This window comes from Stegostoma tigrinum, chromosome 1, assembly GCF_030684315.1.
Source record: "Stegostoma tigrinum isolate sSteTig4 chromosome 1, sSteTig4.hap1, whole genome shotgun sequence".
In the NCBI taxonomy this organism is placed as follows: domain Eukaryota; kingdom Metazoa; phylum Chordata; class Chondrichthyes; order Orectolobiformes; family Stegostomatidae; genus Stegostoma; species Stegostoma tigrinum.
Genome location: NC_081354.1, coordinates 188,751,656 through 188,770,405, shown reverse-complemented (window position 1 = coordinate 188,770,405; position 18,750 = coordinate 188,751,656). Strand labels below are relative to the sequence as shown.

At 47.4% G+C, this 18,750-nt stretch overlaps 1 protein-coding gene across 3 annotated transcripts in view; it reads left to right on the top strand.

The window, feature by feature from the left end:
• wdr54 (WD repeat domain 54) overlaps window positions 1-18,750 on the top strand; it is a 90,894-nt gene extending 72,144 nt beyond the window's left edge. For all 3 annotated transcript variants that reach the window (XM_059650762.1, XM_059650757.1, XM_059650756.1), the window contains 2 exons: window positions 13,259-13,333; window positions 17,508-18,750. In XM_059650762.1, coding sequence (XP_059506745.1) covers window positions 13,259-13,333; window positions 17,508-17,639 — 207 coding nt within the window. In that variant the 3' untranslated portion in view covers window positions 17,640-18,750. The remainder of the gene's footprint in view (window positions 1-13,258; window positions 13,334-17,507) is intronic.

The following is an 18,750-nucleotide window of genomic DNA, read 5'->3' as shown; positions in this document are numbered from 1 at the left end:
ATTAGATTGTTTATATTGACCTTTTCAGCCTGCTCTGCAGTTCAAGTAGGTTATTGCTAATTACCGCACTACTCTCGATAACCTATTACTCCATTTCCTATCAAGAATTTATCTACTGCTGCAGACTCTGCTCATACCATCTTTCATGAAAGAGAGTACCAAAGATGACCTTCTGTGAGCAGTTTTGCTTTTCTCTGTCTTAAATGTTTTAAACTGCTTATATTTTAATGTGATTCCCTATTTCTAGTTTTTCACGTAAGAAGACATCTCCTTTCTACATCCATCCTGTCAAGGCTCCTCAGAATCTTAAATTAATCGATCAAGGTCCTTTTCTAAACTCCAGTGGATATAAATCTACCTTGACCAACCATTCCTCATAAGGCAACTTACGCATTCCAGGAGTTGGGCTAGTGAATCTTCTCCAAACTGCTCCCAAAGCAGTTACACCCTTCCTTCAATAGGAGACTAGTACTATCTATGGAATTCCAGATGTAATTTCACCAGTGCCCTGTATAACTGAACTATAGCCTTTTGTATTCAGTTCATATATTTGTGTTCAATTTCAGTCATAGAGTAATACAGCTTAGAAACAGACCTTTGGTCCAACTTGTCCATGCCAGCCGGATATCCTAAAGTGATCCCATCCTGTTTGCCTACATCCTTCTGAACCATTCCTATTCATGTACTCATCCAGATACCTTTTAAATATTCCAACTGTACCAGTTTCTACCACTTCCTCTGGCAGCCTGGTCCATACTTGCACCAACATCTGTGTGAAAACATTGTCCCTTAGATCCCTTTTAAGTCTTTCCTCTCTCACCTTATACCTATACTCTCTAGTTTTGGATTCCCCTACTCTGGGAAAAAGCCCTTGATGATTCATCCTATCCATGCCCCTCTACGAGGTCACCCCTCAGTCTCTGATGTTTCAGGGAAAACAGCCCCAGCCTATTCAGCCTCTCCCAATAAATCAAATCCTGTGGTCCTGGCAACATCCTTTCTGAATCCTTTCAAGTTTAACAACATCTTTCTGAGAGAAGGGAGACCAGAATTGAACGCAGTATACTTTGGAATTTTTCTTTTGAGTCAAAATATATCGATGTTTATGATCCCAGTTGAAGGTACTATTGGACACGTCAGATCCCATATTGAAATCTAGCCTGATAAATCATGTTTTTTTTCTAACTTGGTTAACGTGTTTGTCACTGAAACATAATTATATGAGGCTTCAGGACTTCTTTAATAATAGAACAGACTAGAAGCTTATATCATAAAAGATGAGAACAAAAAACCAAGTTATATTGATAACACAATCAGAAAAGGAATCTTCGAAACACCAGCAAAACAAAGTTTCAACTTAGCGAGTTTTGAGAAGATTTGTAGCTCAGGTTGAGGTTCTGGATGTGAGTTGCTCGCTGAGCTGGAAGGTTAGTTTTCAGACGTTTCGTCACCATTCTAGGTAACATCATCAGTGAGCCTCCGACGAAGCGCTGGTGTTATGTCCCGCTTTCTATTTATCTGGTTAGGTTTCCTTGGGTTGGTGATGTCATTTCCTGTGTTGGTGATGTCATTTCCTGTTCTTTTTATCAGGGGATGGTAGATTGGATCCAAATCAATGTGTTTATTGATGGAGTTCCGGTTGGAATGCCATGCTTCTAGGAATTCTCGTGCGTGTCTCTGTTTGGCTCGTCCTAGGATGGATGTTAAAATGTGAGGCTGGATGAACACAGCAGGCCAAGCAGCATCTCAGGAGCACAAAAGCTGACGTTTCGGGCCTAGACCCTTCATCAGAGAGGGGGATGGGGAGAGGGAACTGGAATAAATAGGGAGAGAGGGGGAGGCGGACCGAAGATGGAGAGTAAAGAAGATAGGTGGAGAGAGTATAGGTGGGGAGGTAGGGAGGGGATAGGTCAGTCCAGGGAAGACGGACAGGTCAAGGAGGTGGGATGAGGTTAGTAGGTAGATGGGGGTGCGGCTTGGGGTGGGAGGAAGGGATGGGTGAGAGGAAGAACCGGTTAGGGAGGCAGAGACAGGTTGGACTGGTTTTGGGATGCAGTGGTTGGGGGGGGGAAGAGCTGGGCTGGTTGTGTGGTGCAGTGAGGGGAGGGGACGAGCTGGGCTGGTTGTGTGATGCAGTGGGGGGAGGGGAAGAGCTGGGCTGGTTGTGTGGTGCAGTGGGGGGAGGGGACAAACTGGGCTAGTTTAGGGATGCTGTAGGGGAAGGGGAGATTTTGAAACTGATGAAGTCCACATTGATACCATATGGCTGCAGGGTTCCCAGGCGGAATATGAGTTGCTGTTTCTGCAACCTTCGGGTGGCATCATTGTGGCAGTGCAGGAGGCCCATGATGGACATGTCATCAAGAGAATGGGAGGGGGAGTGGAAATGGTTTGCGACTGGGAGGTGCAGTTGTTTGTTGCGAACTGAGCGGAGGTGTAGGTACAGCAACTCATATTCCGCCTGGGAACCCTGCAGCCTAATGGTATCAATGTGGACTTCACCAGTTTCAAAATCTCCCCTTCCCCTACAGCATCCCAAAACCGGCCCAGTTCGTCCCCTCCCCCCACTGCACCACACAACCAGCCCAGCTCTTCCCCCCCCCCCACTGCACCACACAACCAGCCCAGCTCTTCCCCCCCCCCCCCCCCCCCCACCCACTTCATCCCAAAACCAGTCCAACCTGTCTCTGCCTCCCTAACCGGTTCTTCCTCTCACCCATCCCTTCCTCCCACCCCAAGCCACACCCCCATCTACCTACTAACCTCATCCCACCTCCTTGACCTGTCCGTTTTCCCTGGACTGACCTATCCCCTCCCTACTTCCCCACCTATACTCTCTCCACCTATCTTCTTTTCTCTCCATCTTCGGTCCGCCTCCCCCTCTCTCCCTATTTATTCCAGTTCCCTCTCCCCATCCCCCTTCTCTGATGAAGGGCCTAGGCCCGAAATGTCAGCTTTTGTGCTCCTGAGATGCTGCTTGGCCTGCTGTGTTCATCCAGCCTCACATTTTATCATCTTGGATTCTCCAGCATCTGCAGTTCCCATCATCTAGGATGGATGTGTTGTCCCAATCAAAGTGGTGTCCTTCCTCATCTGTTTGTAATGATACGAGTGATAGTGGGTCATGTCGTTTTGTGGCTAGTTGATGTTCATGTACCCTGGTGGCAAGCTTTCTGCCAGTTTGTCCAATGTAGTGTTTGTCACAGTTCTTGCAAGGTATTTTGTAGATGACGTTCGTTTTGCTTGTTGTCCGTTTAGGGTCTTTTAAGTTCATTAGCTGCTGTTTCAGTGTGTTGGTGGGTTTGTGGGCTACCCTGATGCCAAGAGGTCCGAGTAGTCTGGCAGTCAACCGGGAAATTTCACGCCAAAAAACTTTACTCACTAACGCGACAGACCATGAATGGACAGACACAGTACAACGAGCCATAGACATCAGACAGCAGCAAACACAGAAAACAAAAAAACTAGACCTGCAGAATAAACTAGACAAACTCACACAAAACAACAACACAGAAGCATGGATTTTAAAAAAAACTTATCTGACCGACCACTAACAGACACTGAAAAAGCCGTCTTAGTAAGAGGATTAAATTACAACTTCCAGGATGCAGACAAGAAAGATTTCTTAGCAGCGTTAGAAGCAACACTGAAAGGCAACAAACTCACAGAAGAAACCCAGCAAACCATCAGACAGACAGTCGCACCAACACTCAGCAGGAAAAAGGAAGGACACACACTCAATACACAAGAAAGGAAAGCCCTGAAAGGACTCAAAAAAGATAAAAACATCGTTATCCTACCTGCAGACCAAAGGACGCTTGACAGTCATCTTAAACCGAACAGACTACATTGAGAAAGCGAACACACTGCTCGCAGATAATAAAATGTGAGGCTGGATGAACACAGCAGGCCAAGCAGCATCTCAGGAGCACAAAAGCTGACGTTTCGGGCCTAGACCCTTCATCAGAGAGGGGGATGGGGGGAGGGAACTGGAATAAATAGGGAGAGAGGGGGAGGCGGACCGAAGATGGAGAGCAAAGAAGATAGGTGGAGAGGGTGTAGGTGGGGAGGTAGGGAGGGGATAGGTCAGTCCAGGGAAGACGGACAGGTCAAGGAGGTGGGATGAGGTTAGTAGGTAGCTGGGGGTGCGGCTGGGGGTGGGAGGAAGGGATGGGTGAGAGGAAGAACCGGTTAGGGAGGCAGAGACAGGTTGGACTGGTTTTGGGATGCAGTGGGTGGGGGGGAAGAGCTGGGCTGGTTGTGTGGTGCAGTGGGGGGAGGGGATGAACTGGGCTGGTTTAGGGATGCAGTGGGGGAAGGGGAGATTTTGAAACTGGTGAAGTCCACATTGATACCATATGGCTGCAGGGTTCCCAGGCGGAATATGAGTTGCTGTTCCTGCAACCTTCGGGTGGCATCATTGTGGCAGTGCAGGAGGCCCATGATGGACATGTCATCAAGAGAATGGGAGGGGGAGTGGAAATGGTTTGCGACTGGGAGGTGCAGTTGTTTGTTGCGAACTGAGCGGAGGTGTTCTGCAAAGCGGTCCCCAAGCCTCCGCTTGGTTTCCCCAATGTAGAGAAAGCCGCACCGGGTACAGTGGATGCAGTATACCACATTGGCAGATGTGCAGGTGAACCTCTGCTTAATGTGGAATGTCATCTTGGGGCCTGGGATGGGGGTGAGGGAGGAGGTGTGGGGACAAGTGTAGCATTTCCTGCGGTTGCAGGGGAAGGTGCCGGGTGTGGTGGGGTTGGAGGGCAGTGTGGAGCGAACAAGGGAGTCACGGAGAGAGTGGTCTCTCCGGAAAGCAGACAGGGGTGGGGATGGAAAAATGTCTTGGGTGGTGGGGTCGGACGAACGGTTAGTCCTGAGCAAGGGGCTCACCTTTGTCCCCCTACAACCACACATCAACGAATACCAGTCACGGTCGGACATAGAGCAGTTTTTCCGCCGTCTTCGCCTGCATGCCTACTTCTTCAACCGGGAACCCAACCCTCCTTCCACTGACCCCTTCACCCGCTTCCAACACAAGTCCTCCTCCTGGACACCACCCCCAGGCCTCCTACCCTCCCTCGACCTCTTCATCTCCAACTGCCGTCGAGACATTAACCGCCTCAACCTCTCCACCCCTCTCACCCACTCCAACCTCTCCCCCGCAGAACGGGCAGCCCTCCGCTCCCTCCGCTCCAACCCCAACCTCACCATCAAACCCGCAGACAAGGGTGGCGCAGTGGTAGTATGGCGTACTGACCTCTACATCGCCGAGGCCAGACGCCAACTCTCCGACACCACCTCCTACCGCCTCCTCGATCATGACCCCACACCCGAGCACCAAACCATCATCTCCAACACCATTCATGACCTCATCACCTCAGGGGACCTCCCACCCACAGCCTCCAACCTCATTGTTCCCCAACCCCGCACAGCCCGTTTCTATCTCCTTCCCAAAATCCACAAACCTGCCTGCCCTGGTCGACCCATCGTCTCAGCCTGCTCCTGCCCCACCGAACTCATCTCCACCTATCTGGACTCCATTTTCTCCCCTTTGGTCCAGGAACTCCCCACCTATGTCCGTGACACCACCCACGCCCTCCACCTCCTCCAGGACTTCCAATTCCCTGGCCCCCAACACCTCATATTCACCATGGACGTCCAGTCCCTGTACACCTGCATTCCGCATGGAGATGGCCTCAAGGCCCTCCGCTTCTTCCTGTCCCGCAGGCCCGACCAGGCCCCCTCCACCGACACTCTCATCCGCCTAGCGGAACTCGTCCTCACACTCAACAACTTCTCTTTTGACTCCTCCCACTTCCTACAGACTAAGGGGGTGGCCATGGGCACCCGCATGGGCCCCAGCTATGCCTGCCTCTTTGTAGGTTACGTGGAACAGTCCATCTTCCGCACCTACACAGGCCCCAAACCCCACCTCTTCCTCCGGTACATTGATGACTGTATCGGCGCCGCCTCTTGCTCCCCAGAGGAGCTCGAACAGTTCATCCACTTCACCAACACCTTCCACCCCAACCTTCAGTTCACCTGGGCCATCTCCAGCACATCCCTCACCTTCCTGGACCTCTCAGTCTCCATCTCAGGCAACCAGCTTGTAACTGATGTCCATTTCAAGCCCACCGACTCCCACAGCTACCTAGAATACACCTCCTCCCACCCACCCTCCTGCAAAAACTCCATCCCCTATTCCCAATTCCTCCGCCTCCGCCGCATCTGCTCCCACGATAAGACATTCCACTCCCGCACATCCCAGATGTCCAAGTTCTTTAAGGACCGCAACTTCCCCCCCACGGTGATTGAGAACGCCCTTGACCGCGTCTCCCGCATTTCCCGCGACACATCCCTCACACCCCGCCCCCGCCACAACCGCCCCAAGAGGATCCCCCTCGTTCTCACACACCACCCTACCAACCTCCGGATACAACGCATTATCCTCCGACACTTCCGCCATTTACAATCCGACCCCACCACCCAAGACATTTTTCCATCCCCACCCCTGTCTGCTTTCCGGAGAGACCACTCTCTCCGTGACTCCCTTGTTCGCTCCACACTGCCCTCCAACCCCACCACACCCGGCACCTTCCCCTGCAACCGCAGGAAATGCTACACTTGTCCCCACACCTCCTCCCTCACCCCCATCCCAGGCCCCAAGATGACATTCCACATTAAGCAGAGGTTCACCTGCACATCTGCCAATGTGGTATACTGCATCCACTGTACCCGGTGCGGCTTTCTCTACATTGGGGAAACCAAGCGGAGGCTTGGGGACCGCTTTGCAGAACACCTCCGCTCAGTTCGCAACAAACAACTGCACCTCCCAGTCGCAAACCATTTCCACTCCCCCTCCCATTCTCTTGATGACATGTCCATCATGGGCCTCCTGCACTGCCACAATGATGCCACCCGAAGGTTGCAGGAACAGCAACTCATATTCCGCCTGGGAACCCTGCAGCCATATGGTATCAATGTGGACTTCACCAGTTTCAAAATCTCCCCTTCCCCCACTGCATCCCTAAACCAGCCCAGTTCATCCCCTCCCCCCACTGCACCACACAACCAGCCCAGCTCTTCCCCCCCACCCACTGCATCCCAAAACCAGTCCAACCTGTCTCTGCCTCCCTAACCGGTTCTTCCTCTCACCCATCCCTTCCTCCCACCCCCAGCCGCACCCCCAGCTACCTACTAACCTCATCCCACCTCCTTGACCTGTCCGTCTTCCCTGGACTGACCTATCCCCTCCCTACCTCCCCACCTACACCCTCTCCACCTATCTTCTTTGCTCTCCATCTTCGGTCCGCCTCCCCCTCTCTCCCTATTTATTCCAGTTCCCTCCCCCCATCCCCCTCTCTGATGAAGGGTCTAGGCCCGAAACGTCAGCTTTTGTGCTCCTGAGATGCTGCTTGGCCTGCTGTGTTCATCCAGCCTCACATTTTATTATCTTGGAATCTCCAGCATCTGCAGTTCCCATTATCTCTGACACTGCTCGCAGATACCGACACTTACCAACAGGTGGCGATAGACCCGACCCCACAACGAGAGAATCGAATCACAGCCTTACTCAAAAACTTCAAAAATCTGGAGAATTAAACAAGAGAGACTTCCAAAAAATGAAACCAGATGGATCCAACACACCACGCCTCTACGGACTACCAAAAATTCACAAACCAGGAGCCCCCCCTCAGGCCCATAGTGTCGCTACCGGGAACACCAACCTACAGATTAGCCAAGGAACTACACCAAAGACTAAAACACCGAGTAGAAGACTCCCGCCACTCCATTCGCTCCACCCAAGAATTCCTGAACCACCATCAAAGACACCAAGATAGAAGAGGATGAAATAATGGTCTCCTTTGACGTAACAGCCCTGTTCACATCCATCAACATCAACCTGGCCAAAGAAACACTGATGACACTATTAGAAGAACAGAAGACACATACACCAGACACCACCAACCTCATCAGCAAGGACAACATCATCAAGCTAGTGGACCTATGCCTCACCACCCACTTCACTTTCAATAACAAAACCTACAGACAAACCAACGGTACACCCATGGGATCTCCGATATCAGGGTTCTTAGCAGAGGCAGTAGTGCAGAGACTCGAACAAACAGCTCTGCCAATCATCCAACCCAAACTTTGGGTCCGCTTTGTAGATGACACCTTTGTCATCACTAAACAAAACAAATTAGAGGAAACCTTCAAGACCATCAATAATACCCTTACTGGCATAACATTCACAAAAGAGGAGGAAAACAACAGCAAACTGCCATTCCTAGATGTCACAGTAGAGCGAACAGTCAATGGGGAACTTCAAACCAGCGTCTACAGGAAAACAACACATACGGACCAAATACTGAACTACAGGAGCAACCATCCCAACACCCACAAACGAAGCTGCATTAGAACATTATTCCAATGAGCCACCACACACTGCAGCACAGAGGAACTACGCAGAGCAGAGGAAAATCACCTACACAGCGTATTCAAAAAGAATGGGTACCCAATGAACACAGGCTGCTGATTCCTCAGCAATAAACCCAAACAAACAGACAAAACGGGCTCAGAAACCATAACCACTCTCCCCTACATCAAAGACATTTCCAAAATGACTGCCAGACTACTCGGACCCCTTGGCATCAGGGTAGCCCACAAACCCACCAACACACTGAAACAGCAGCTAATGAACTTAAAAGACCCTATACAGACAACAAATAAAACAAACGTCATCTACAAAATACCTTGCAAGAACTGTGACAAACACTACATTGGACAAACAGGCAGGAAGCTGGCCACCAGGATACATGAACATCAACTAGCCACAAAACGACATGACCCACTATCACTCATATCCTTACATACAGATAAGGAAGGACACCACTTTGATTGGGACAACACATCCATCCTAGGGCAAGCCAAACAGAGACATGCACGAGAATTCCGAGAAGCGTGGCATTCCAACTGGAATTCCATCAACAAACACATTGATTTGGAGCCAATCTACCACCCTCTGAGAAAAAGAACAGGAAATGACATCACCAACACAGGAAATGACATCACCAACCCAAGGAAACCTAACCAGATAAATAGAAAGCGGGACATAACACCAGCGCTTCATTGGAGGCTCACTGATGATGTTACCTAGAATGGTGACGAAACGTCTGAAAACTAACCTTCCAGCTCAGCGAGCAAACTCACATCCAAAGTTTTAATTTACTCCCCAAAACCATCACTTTTCAGTGATTCATAGCCAGAGAAATTACCCTCTCTTTATAAAACCTTTCAGTTTGTGTAGCTGATTCTCCCAAGTTCTGTCCTGTGAACTGTAAAGTCATCATGGATAAATACTCTCAAAACTGATAGCTTAAATACTCTTAGCTTTCTCAACTTTTTAATAACCTGCAGATCTCTTACCTAGGAGCTGCAAAATCTAAACTTTTGTACTGTGGTAACTGGCCTTTTGCTGACTGTTCTGCTCTTTTCTCGGAAAAATATCCTTTTTGCTTCAGGTCTCCTCTGAATTGCCCAGATATTCTGGCTCTGGGTTTACTAATCTATATAAAATCCTTGATTATCCTGAGCCAAAAATAAGGTCATATCACTCAATGTTTATTCCATTTATCATAAACCACTGCAGTAAAAACAATAACAAAAACAGAAATTGCTGGAAAAATTCAGCAGGTTCAGTTCTGAAGCAGGGTCACTGGACTTGAAAAGTTAGCTCTGCTTCCTCTCCATAGATACTGCCATTCCTGCTGATTTCTGATTTTCAGCATCCGTAGTTCTGTAGATTTACAGTACTGAAAAAATTCAATCTTCCATGAACACTCTGAGACCCTGTACCCTCTGACATACTATGTGGCAGGGGGATGGGAACCAAATATTGGACAGGAAGGAGGTAGAAATGAAAGCCTGTAGGGAACTAGATAATGCAGTCAGTGTGACTAAAGGGAATAGTAGTCGGGGAGCAGATGATGAACATAAAGGGACAGGTGGTCTGAGGTGCATTTGTTTTAATGCGTGAAGAGTAGTAGATCAGGCAGATGAGCTTAGGGCTTGGATCGGTACCTGGAGGTATGATGTTATTGCTATTACTGAGACTTGGTTGAGGGAAGGGCATGACTGGCAATTAGATGTCCCAGGATATCCCTGCTTCAGGCAGGATAGAGAGGGAGGTAAAAGGGGTGGAGGAGTTGCAGTAATGGTCAAAGACGATATCACAGCCGCACTGAAGGAGGGCCCCATGGAGGACTCAAGCAGTGAGGCAATATGGGTAGAACTCAGAAACAGGAAGGGTGCAGTAACAATGTTGGGGCTGTACTACAGGCCTCCCAACAGCGAGCGTGAGATAGAGGTACAAATATGTGAACAGATAATGGAAAGGTGTAGGAGAAACAGGGTGGTGGTGTTGGGAGATTTTAATTTTCCCAACATTGACTGGGATTCACTCAGTGTTAGGGGGCAAGACAGAGCAGAATTTGTAAGGTGTGTCCAGGAGGGTTTTCTAGAGCAGGATGTATGTAGTCCAACTCAGGAAAGAGCCATTCTGGAACTGGTGTTGGGGAATGAACCCGGCCAGGTGGTTGATATTACAGTAGGGGACTACTTTGGAAATAGTGACCACAATTCCGTAAGTTTTACAATACTCATGGATAAGGATAGGAGTGGTCCTAAAGGAAGAGTACTAAACTGGGGGAAGGCCGACTATACGAACATTCGGCAGGATCTGAGGAATGTAGATTGGGAGAAACTGTTTGAAGGTAAATCCACATTTGATATGTGGGAGGCTTTTAAGGAGAGGTTGATTAGCACGCAGGAGAGACATGTTCCTGTGAAAATGAGGAATAGAAAAGGCAAGATTAGGGAGCTATGGATGGCAGGTGAAATTGTGAGACTAGCCAAGAGAAAAAAGGAAACATACATGAGGTCTAGGCGACTGAAGACAGACGAAGCTTTGCAAGAATATCGGGAATGTAGAGCGAATCTGAAAAAAGGGATTAAGAGGGCTAAGAGAGGACATGAGATATTGCTGGCAAACATGGTTAAGAAAAATCCCAAAGCCTTTTATTCATATATAAAGAGCAAGAGGGTAACTAGAGAAAGGATTGGCCCACTTAAGGACAAAGAAGGAAAGTTATGCGCTGAGTCAGGGAAAATGGGTGACATTCTTAACGAGTACTTTGCATCGGTATTCACCAAGGAGAGGGACATGACGGATGTTGAGGTTAGGGATAGATATTTGCTTAGCCTAGGTCAAGTTGACATAAGGAAGGAGGAAGTGTTAGGTATCCTAAAAGACATTAAGGTGGACAAGTCGCCAGGTCCGGATGGGATCTATCCCAGGTTACTGAGGGAAGCGAGAGAGGAAATAGCCGGGGCCCTAACAGATATCTTTGCAGTCTCCTTAGACACAGGTGAGGTCCCAAAGGACTGGAGACTTGCTAATGTTGTCCCCTTGTTTAAAAAGGGCAGCAAGGATAATCCAGGTAATTATCGACCGGTGAGCCTGACGTCAGTGGTCGGGAAGCTATTGGAGAAGATACTGAGGGATAGGATGTATTCCCATTTGGAAGAAAATGGGCTGATCAGTGATAGGCAACATGGTTTTGTACAGGGAAGGTCATGTCTTACCAACTTAATAGAATTCTTTGAGGACGTGACAAAGTTGATTGATGAGGGAAAGGCTGTAGATGTCATATACATGGACTTCAGTAGGGTATTTGATAAGGTTCCCCATGGCAGGCTGATGGAGAAAGTGAAGTCACATGGGGTCCAGGGTGTGCTAGCTAGATGGATAGAGAACTGGCTGGGCAACAGGAGACAGAGGGTAGTAGTAGAAGGGAGTTTCTCAAATTGGAGACCTGTAACCAGTGGTGTTCCAAAGGGATCTGTGCTGGGACCACTGTTGTTTGTGATATACGTAAATGATCTGGAGGAAGGTGTAGGTGGTCTGATCAGCAAGTTTGCTGATGACACTAAGATTGGTGGCGTAGCAGATAGTGAAGGGGACTGTCAGAGATTACAGCAGAATATAGATAGACTGGAGAGTTGGGCAGATAAATGGCAGATGGAGTTCAATCCGGGCAAATGCGAGGTGATGCATTTTGGACGATCAAATTCAAGGGCGAACTATACAGTAAATGGAAAAGTCCTGGGAAAATTGATGTTCAGAGAGATCTGGGTGTTCAGGTCCATTGTTCCCTGAAGGTGGCAATGCAGGTCAATAGGGTGGTCAAGAAGGCATATGGCATGCTTTCCTTCATTGGGCGGGGTATTGAGTACAAGACTTGGCAGGTCATGTTACAGTTGTATAAGACTTTGGTTCGGCCACATTTGGAGTACTGTGTACAGTTCTGGTCACCACATTACCAAAAGGATGTGGATGCTTTGGAGAGGGTGCAGAGGAGGTTCACCAGGATGTCGCCTGGTGTGGAGGGTAAAATCAGTAGGGCCGTCTTTAGCTTTAAATTGAGGAGTGATAGATATCGGACAGATGTCAGAGGTAGGTGCTTTACTCAGAGTAGTGAGGGCGTGGAATGCCCTGCCTGCAACAGTAGTAGACTCGCCAAGTTTAAGGGCATTTAAATGGTCATTGGATAAACATATGGATGATAATGGAATAATGTAGGTTAGATGGGCTTCAGATTGGTTTCACAGGTCGGCGCAACATGGAGGGCCAAAGGGCCTGTACTGCACTGTTATGTTCTATGTTCGTTACACTGTTTTATTCTGAAGTGGTTGACTCTTAACTGCTCTCTTGGCAATTAGGAATGGGCAATAAATTAGCGATGCCTTTTTTTTATTCATTCATGGGATGAGGGCATTGCTGGCCAGGCAGCATTTATTGCCCTAATTTATTGCCCTAATTACCCAGAGGGCAGTTCAGAGTTAACCACATTATTGTGGGTCTGGAGTCACATGTGGGCCAGACCAGGTAAGGATGACAGTTTCTTTCCCTAAAGGGGATCAGTGAAACTGATATGCTCTTCCTTCCAGATATTTATTGAATTCAAATTCCACCATCTACTGTGGTGGGATTCAAACCTGGGTCCCCAGAACATTGTCAGGGTCTCTGGATTAACAGTCCAGTGATAATACCACTAGGCCAACTCGTCCCCCGCCTCACTCCATGAATGAATAAGAAAGAATCACCTTAAATGTCTGCTACTGCACCTCTGTTGATATAATCTGTAACGTAATTTGCCAGTTCACTTCACCATGTGGTAACATCTCTGTTTCCAAACAGCTACTGTCAGGAGCTGAGGATTCTTTTCTCAGGATTTGGAGAATCTATCGGAACTCTGAGTCTAACACCATTGAGGTAAGTAGTGTTCTTGAGTGCTCCATTAAACAAAACCAAACAACAGATTCCATTATTCCCATTATCACTCACTCAAACAATAGATTTATCCAGGTTTAAAATTAGTGTCCATTCAGTGGCTCCGCACAGCTCCAAAACGCTATGTTGCAGACGGCCCTACTGATTTTACCGAACTTCTTAGTTTTCAGGGAAGTTCGCTGTCTTCTCCAATTGATATAATACGTAAAGTATCCTGGACTGTACTTGAGTTCCATGAGCCTCCTGTGGCAGGACCACTGATAGTAGCCGAAGACTCTTGCCAATATTTCTCCAATCTACCCTTGCCAGCTCCTTGATTAGGTCTGTCGATCTGTCCTTTTGACCTCCTCAATACCAAGACATTTTGTGGCCCCTTTTAGCTCAGTGAAGAACTAACATTGAGAATGGGAGGATGAGTTAGTGCTGGAGTGAAGTGGGTGGAAAGAAGAGGAGGAGTGTGTGGTCCCACCTCCCTGAAGGAAAGAACTTGTGTGTACACCATCAGCCTAGCAGTTCTACCCTTTAGCATGTGATTTTTCCCTGTGGAAACTGCAAAGAGCTTTGTGCATTTGCCAAAAAACCATGGTTGTGTTATTGCCAGACACTGTAAACCAGTGACTGAGGAAATGCTTAGGGAACCAAAATTCAAATCCCACCACAGCAGCTATTGGGACCGGCCTACTCAGCTCCTGACCTCATTACAGTCTTGCTTCAAACTTGGACAAAAGTGCCGATTACCAGGAGTGGGTTGAGAGTGACAGCTCTTTACATCAAGGCTGCATTCAACCAAATGTGGCATTCAGGAGCCTGCACAAAATTGGAATCAACCAGAGTTGGGGGAAAACTCTCTGCTCCTACAACATTCAAGAGGCTTGATACCATCCAGGACAAAGTAGCCCGCTCGATTGGTACCACATCCACAAGCATCCACTCCCTCCACCACCGACGCTCAGTAGTAACATTGGGTACAATCTACAAGATGCACCACAGAAATTTGTCATAGATCCTTATAAGCATCTTCCAAACCAATGACCAACTTCCACCTAGAAGGATAAGGCCAGCAGATACACCAGAATGACATCCAAGTAAGCCTCCAAGCCCCTCCCAACTTGAAACTATATCACTATTCCGTCAGTGTCACTGTGCCAAAATCCTGGAATTCTTTTCTTCAGGGCATCGTCGGCCCACCTACAGCACACGAACTGCAGCGGTTCAAGAAGGCAGCTCACAACCACCTTTTTGAGGGCAACTAGGGACAACCAGAAGCCTCAAATGAACAAAAAAATCCACTCAGGGAGTTGATGGTGATGTCTGGGATATTGGCTTCAAGGTACAATATAAGTTAGGCTGTTGCTGAATGTGTCTGAGACAGCTCCCTTAATTTTAGTGCTAGCCCCCAAATGTCAGGGAGGAGGCTTTTGCAGGGTCCACAGGGCTGTTTGTCATTGTTGCTTTTAGTGCCTTGTCATCCGTCCAGTTTAATTCTTAATTTTTAGCTTTTTTAACATCATCTGGATGGTACCCACTGCTGCTGTGGCGGAGGGAATCAGTGTTTGGGGATGAAGAGTCAATCAAGTTGGCTTACCTGGATGGGTACAGGGGCTGTACCCATCAGGTAAGTGGAGTATTCTGTCACATTCCTGACTTGTGCCTTGTAAAGTTCCGTCCCACCAACAACACGGACCCGGAAGAAATAGCAGCACAATGACACGGAGGAGGGAGTTGCCGTGAGATTCACCTCATTTCATCAGGAAACCTTCTGGTCATCATCCTGCCCATCTCCCAATCTCAGCTGATGATTCTGTGCCTCTCCATTTTGAACTTCACTTCAAGGAAGAACTGACAGGAGCGTAGAATTAACAGTGGGTGTGAGATTTCAATGTCCATCATCAAGCATTGCTTGGCAACATCACCTCTGACCAAAGTGATCAAATCCTAAAGGACATTGTTGCTAGATTGGGTCTGCTGCAGGTTGTGAGGGAACTAACAAGTGGGAAAACATACTTGATAAAAACCGAAAGAACTGCGGATGCTGTAAATAGGAAACAAAAATATAAGTTCCTGGGAAAGCTCAGCAGGTCTGGCAGCATGTGTGAAGAAAAAGAAAAATCAGAGTTAATTTTTCAGGTCTGGTGACCCTTCCTCAGAACATTAACGCTGATATTTTTTCTTCATGGATGCTACCAGACCTGATGAACCTTTCCAGCAACTTCTGTTTTTTGTTTCTGAAAAACATACTTGAGCTCATCCTTTCCATTGATTTGTCTCTGACAGTTTCTGTAGGAGTGGCCATTGTACAGTCTTATGGAGACAGTCCCATCTTCACCTTGAGGATGCTGCCCATCGTGTTGTATGGCACTATCACCAAACTAAATGAAATGGGCTTCAAACAGATCTAGCAACTCAAGGAACATAGCAGGTCAGGCAGCATCAGAGAAGCAGAAAATTTGGATTTACATCCTTCTTCAGGACCTGCAGTCCTTGCTATCTTCTAGCAAGTCAAGGCTGGGCATCCAGGAAATGCTGTGGGCCATTAGCAGCAGTTGAATTGTACTCGAATGTAATCTGCAAAGACAGGTGATCAACCCTGGTGTGAGGAGGAGTGCAAGACAGCATGGCAGAGGAGCATCAGATCTACCTAAAGGGGAGGTCAATCTGAAGCTACATCACAGCACCACATGTGTGCTAAACAACAAAAGCAGAAAGCAATAGAGCTGAGCACTCCCATAACCAACAGATAAGCTCTGCAGATCTGGCACATCCAGTTGTAAACTACTCATTAGAGGAAGCTCCACAATGTCCTCATTCGCATTGGTGAGGTGCACGATGCATCAGTGCAAAAGATCATTTTAAAGCATTTGCAAAAATCTTCAACCAAACATGCGGAGCGGATGATCCATCTCTACCTCTCCCAGTGATCTCAGCTTCACAGATCTCCAGCCAATTCGATTCAAATATCAAAAACAGTTGAAAGCACTGAGTACTGCAAAAGCTAGCCTTGAGATCAAGGTTGCAGTTGAACAATTGCAGCACTAAAATTGTCCTGGCAAAGCCAGCGTCAATGGGCATCAAGGAAAATTCTCTGCTGATTGGAGTCATACCTGGCACAAAGAACGATGATAGAGATCATCCAGCTCAGCTCCAGGACATCTTTGTAGGGTTCCTTGCGGTCATATTGTAAACTCAACCCTTTTCAGCTGCTTCATCAATGATCTTCCCTCCATCATTAGATCACAAGGGTGTATGCTCTCTGATTATTGCACAATGTTCAGCTCTATTTACAATTCCTCAGATTTGGAAGTAATCCATGTCCAAATACAGCAAGACCTGGATGATATCCAGGCTTGGGCTGACAAGTGGAAAGTAATATTCACGTCTCAAAGAAGAGACAATGTAACTGTTCCCCCCAACATTCAGTGGCATTCTCTTTGCTGAATCTCCCGCTATCAACAGTCTTGGGGTTGCCATTAACCAGAAGTTGAACTGGACTCATCAGATAAACACTGTCGAAGAGCAGATCAGAAGCAAGGAATTGTGGGCTTAGTGCAGGAAAGTGTAGGCAGCATATATTTTTGGTGAGAGAGTTGAGGGGCCACATGATCTAGAACATAGAACAGTTCAACACAGTACAGGCCATTCGGCCCATCGATGGTGAGCTGACCTATCATCCTACTCTAAGATGAAACTACACTGCAAGTCACCTCTCATTTTTCTGTGACTGAGGGCCATATATAACACTGAGGCCTGCTCTGTGATTGAGGGCCATATGTAACACTAAGGCCTGGTCTGTGGCTGAAGGCCAAGTGTAACACTGAGGCCTGGTCTGTGACTGAAGGCCAAGTGTAACACTGAGGCCTGGTCTGTGACTGAAGGCCATGTGTAACACTGAGGCCTGGTCTGTGACTGAAGGCCATGTGTAACACTGAGGCCTGGTTTGTGACTGAAGGCCATGTGTAACACTGAGGCCTGGTCTGTGATTGAGGGCCAAGTGTGACAGAGGTGCTGGCTATATTGAGGCTTGATGTAACAAGGATATAGCAGTGTGACAAATTATTTGAGACATCCATCGAGTACAAAGGCAAGTTTAAGTTGCTGAGCAAGAAGTGTTCTCTCCAGCTGTGAGCCAAGAATGTAACAGGATATCTTTCTTTGTCAGGTGGAGCATGAGCACACAGAATGCATAACTGACATTCAGATATGTGGAGCCAAGTTCTGTGATCCTGAGGGAAATGCCTTTGCAGTGACAGGATATGACCTGAGTGAGATTATTCGTTACGTCCGGGTGTAAGTGCTGAAGGATGTGATCGTGCAAAAGACCAGGTGCTAGAGACATTGTCAGGAAAGCACAGGCTTTCAGAACCTGGGCAATTTAACAGGGGCTATACATCGCAGAATGCCAGTTGATTAACCTCTCATATCTGCCTCTCCAAACACATGCAGGTTAGGTAGATTAGCCATGCTAAATTGCCCCGTAGTATCCAGGGATGTGCAGGCTAGGTGAATCAGCCATGGGAAATGTAGGCGTACAGGGATAGGGTTGGGGGGTTGGGTCTGGATGAGGTGCTGCTCGGAGTGTAGGTGTGGATTCAATCGGCTGAATGTCCTACTTCCACCCTGTAGGGATTCTATATTTTGATTTCCGTAGCCACAGATTTTGTAACCTACACAGTCTTTCTTTTCATTTCTTACTTTTTGCCTCCCCACTGCAGAGAGATCATTTCTGTATAGTCTTTACCCCGTTTGAGGCAGAAACTCATTGTGAATGATCACTGATATTGCTGTTACTAAATAGCTAATCTGGCAGCTATAATGACTATGTCACAAGACTGATAATCCCACAGATTGAAAGGAGAACAGACAAATTAAAGTTGTACCACAGCAGTTTAAAGAACATTTTAAATAAAAAGCTCATCTCACCACTGTTTCCATGAAACTGCGACTGTGATTTGAAAGAAATGATTTACTAAATGTCTTTTGGGGAGGACATTTTTGCCATCCTTACTTTCTCTGGCTGATGTATCCACTGCAGATCCACATCAAATTACTCTTAACTGTTCTCAGAAATGACCCAAAGTATATTGGAACCATTAGCAGCGAATCAAATTCTGGTCACTTCTACCCTGGCAGCTGTGGAATGGATGAGTAGTCCCATCCTTGTCAGTAGTGGCACCCATATCGTGTGAGTTAATTGGAAAGCAAAAGGGAAGGTTCTGTTGAAAGTGCTCTGTAATTGAATTATAAAATGTTTTTCATATTTGGCCGCAGATATTTAGGTGTTTATTAAATCAAACATTTGCTCGTGGATATGAATAACTCGGGGCAAGCTTGTACTCAGACTGTTCAGCTGACAATGAGTGTATGTAAGTTATCAGCTTTTAATAAATGTGACCAGTCCTGCC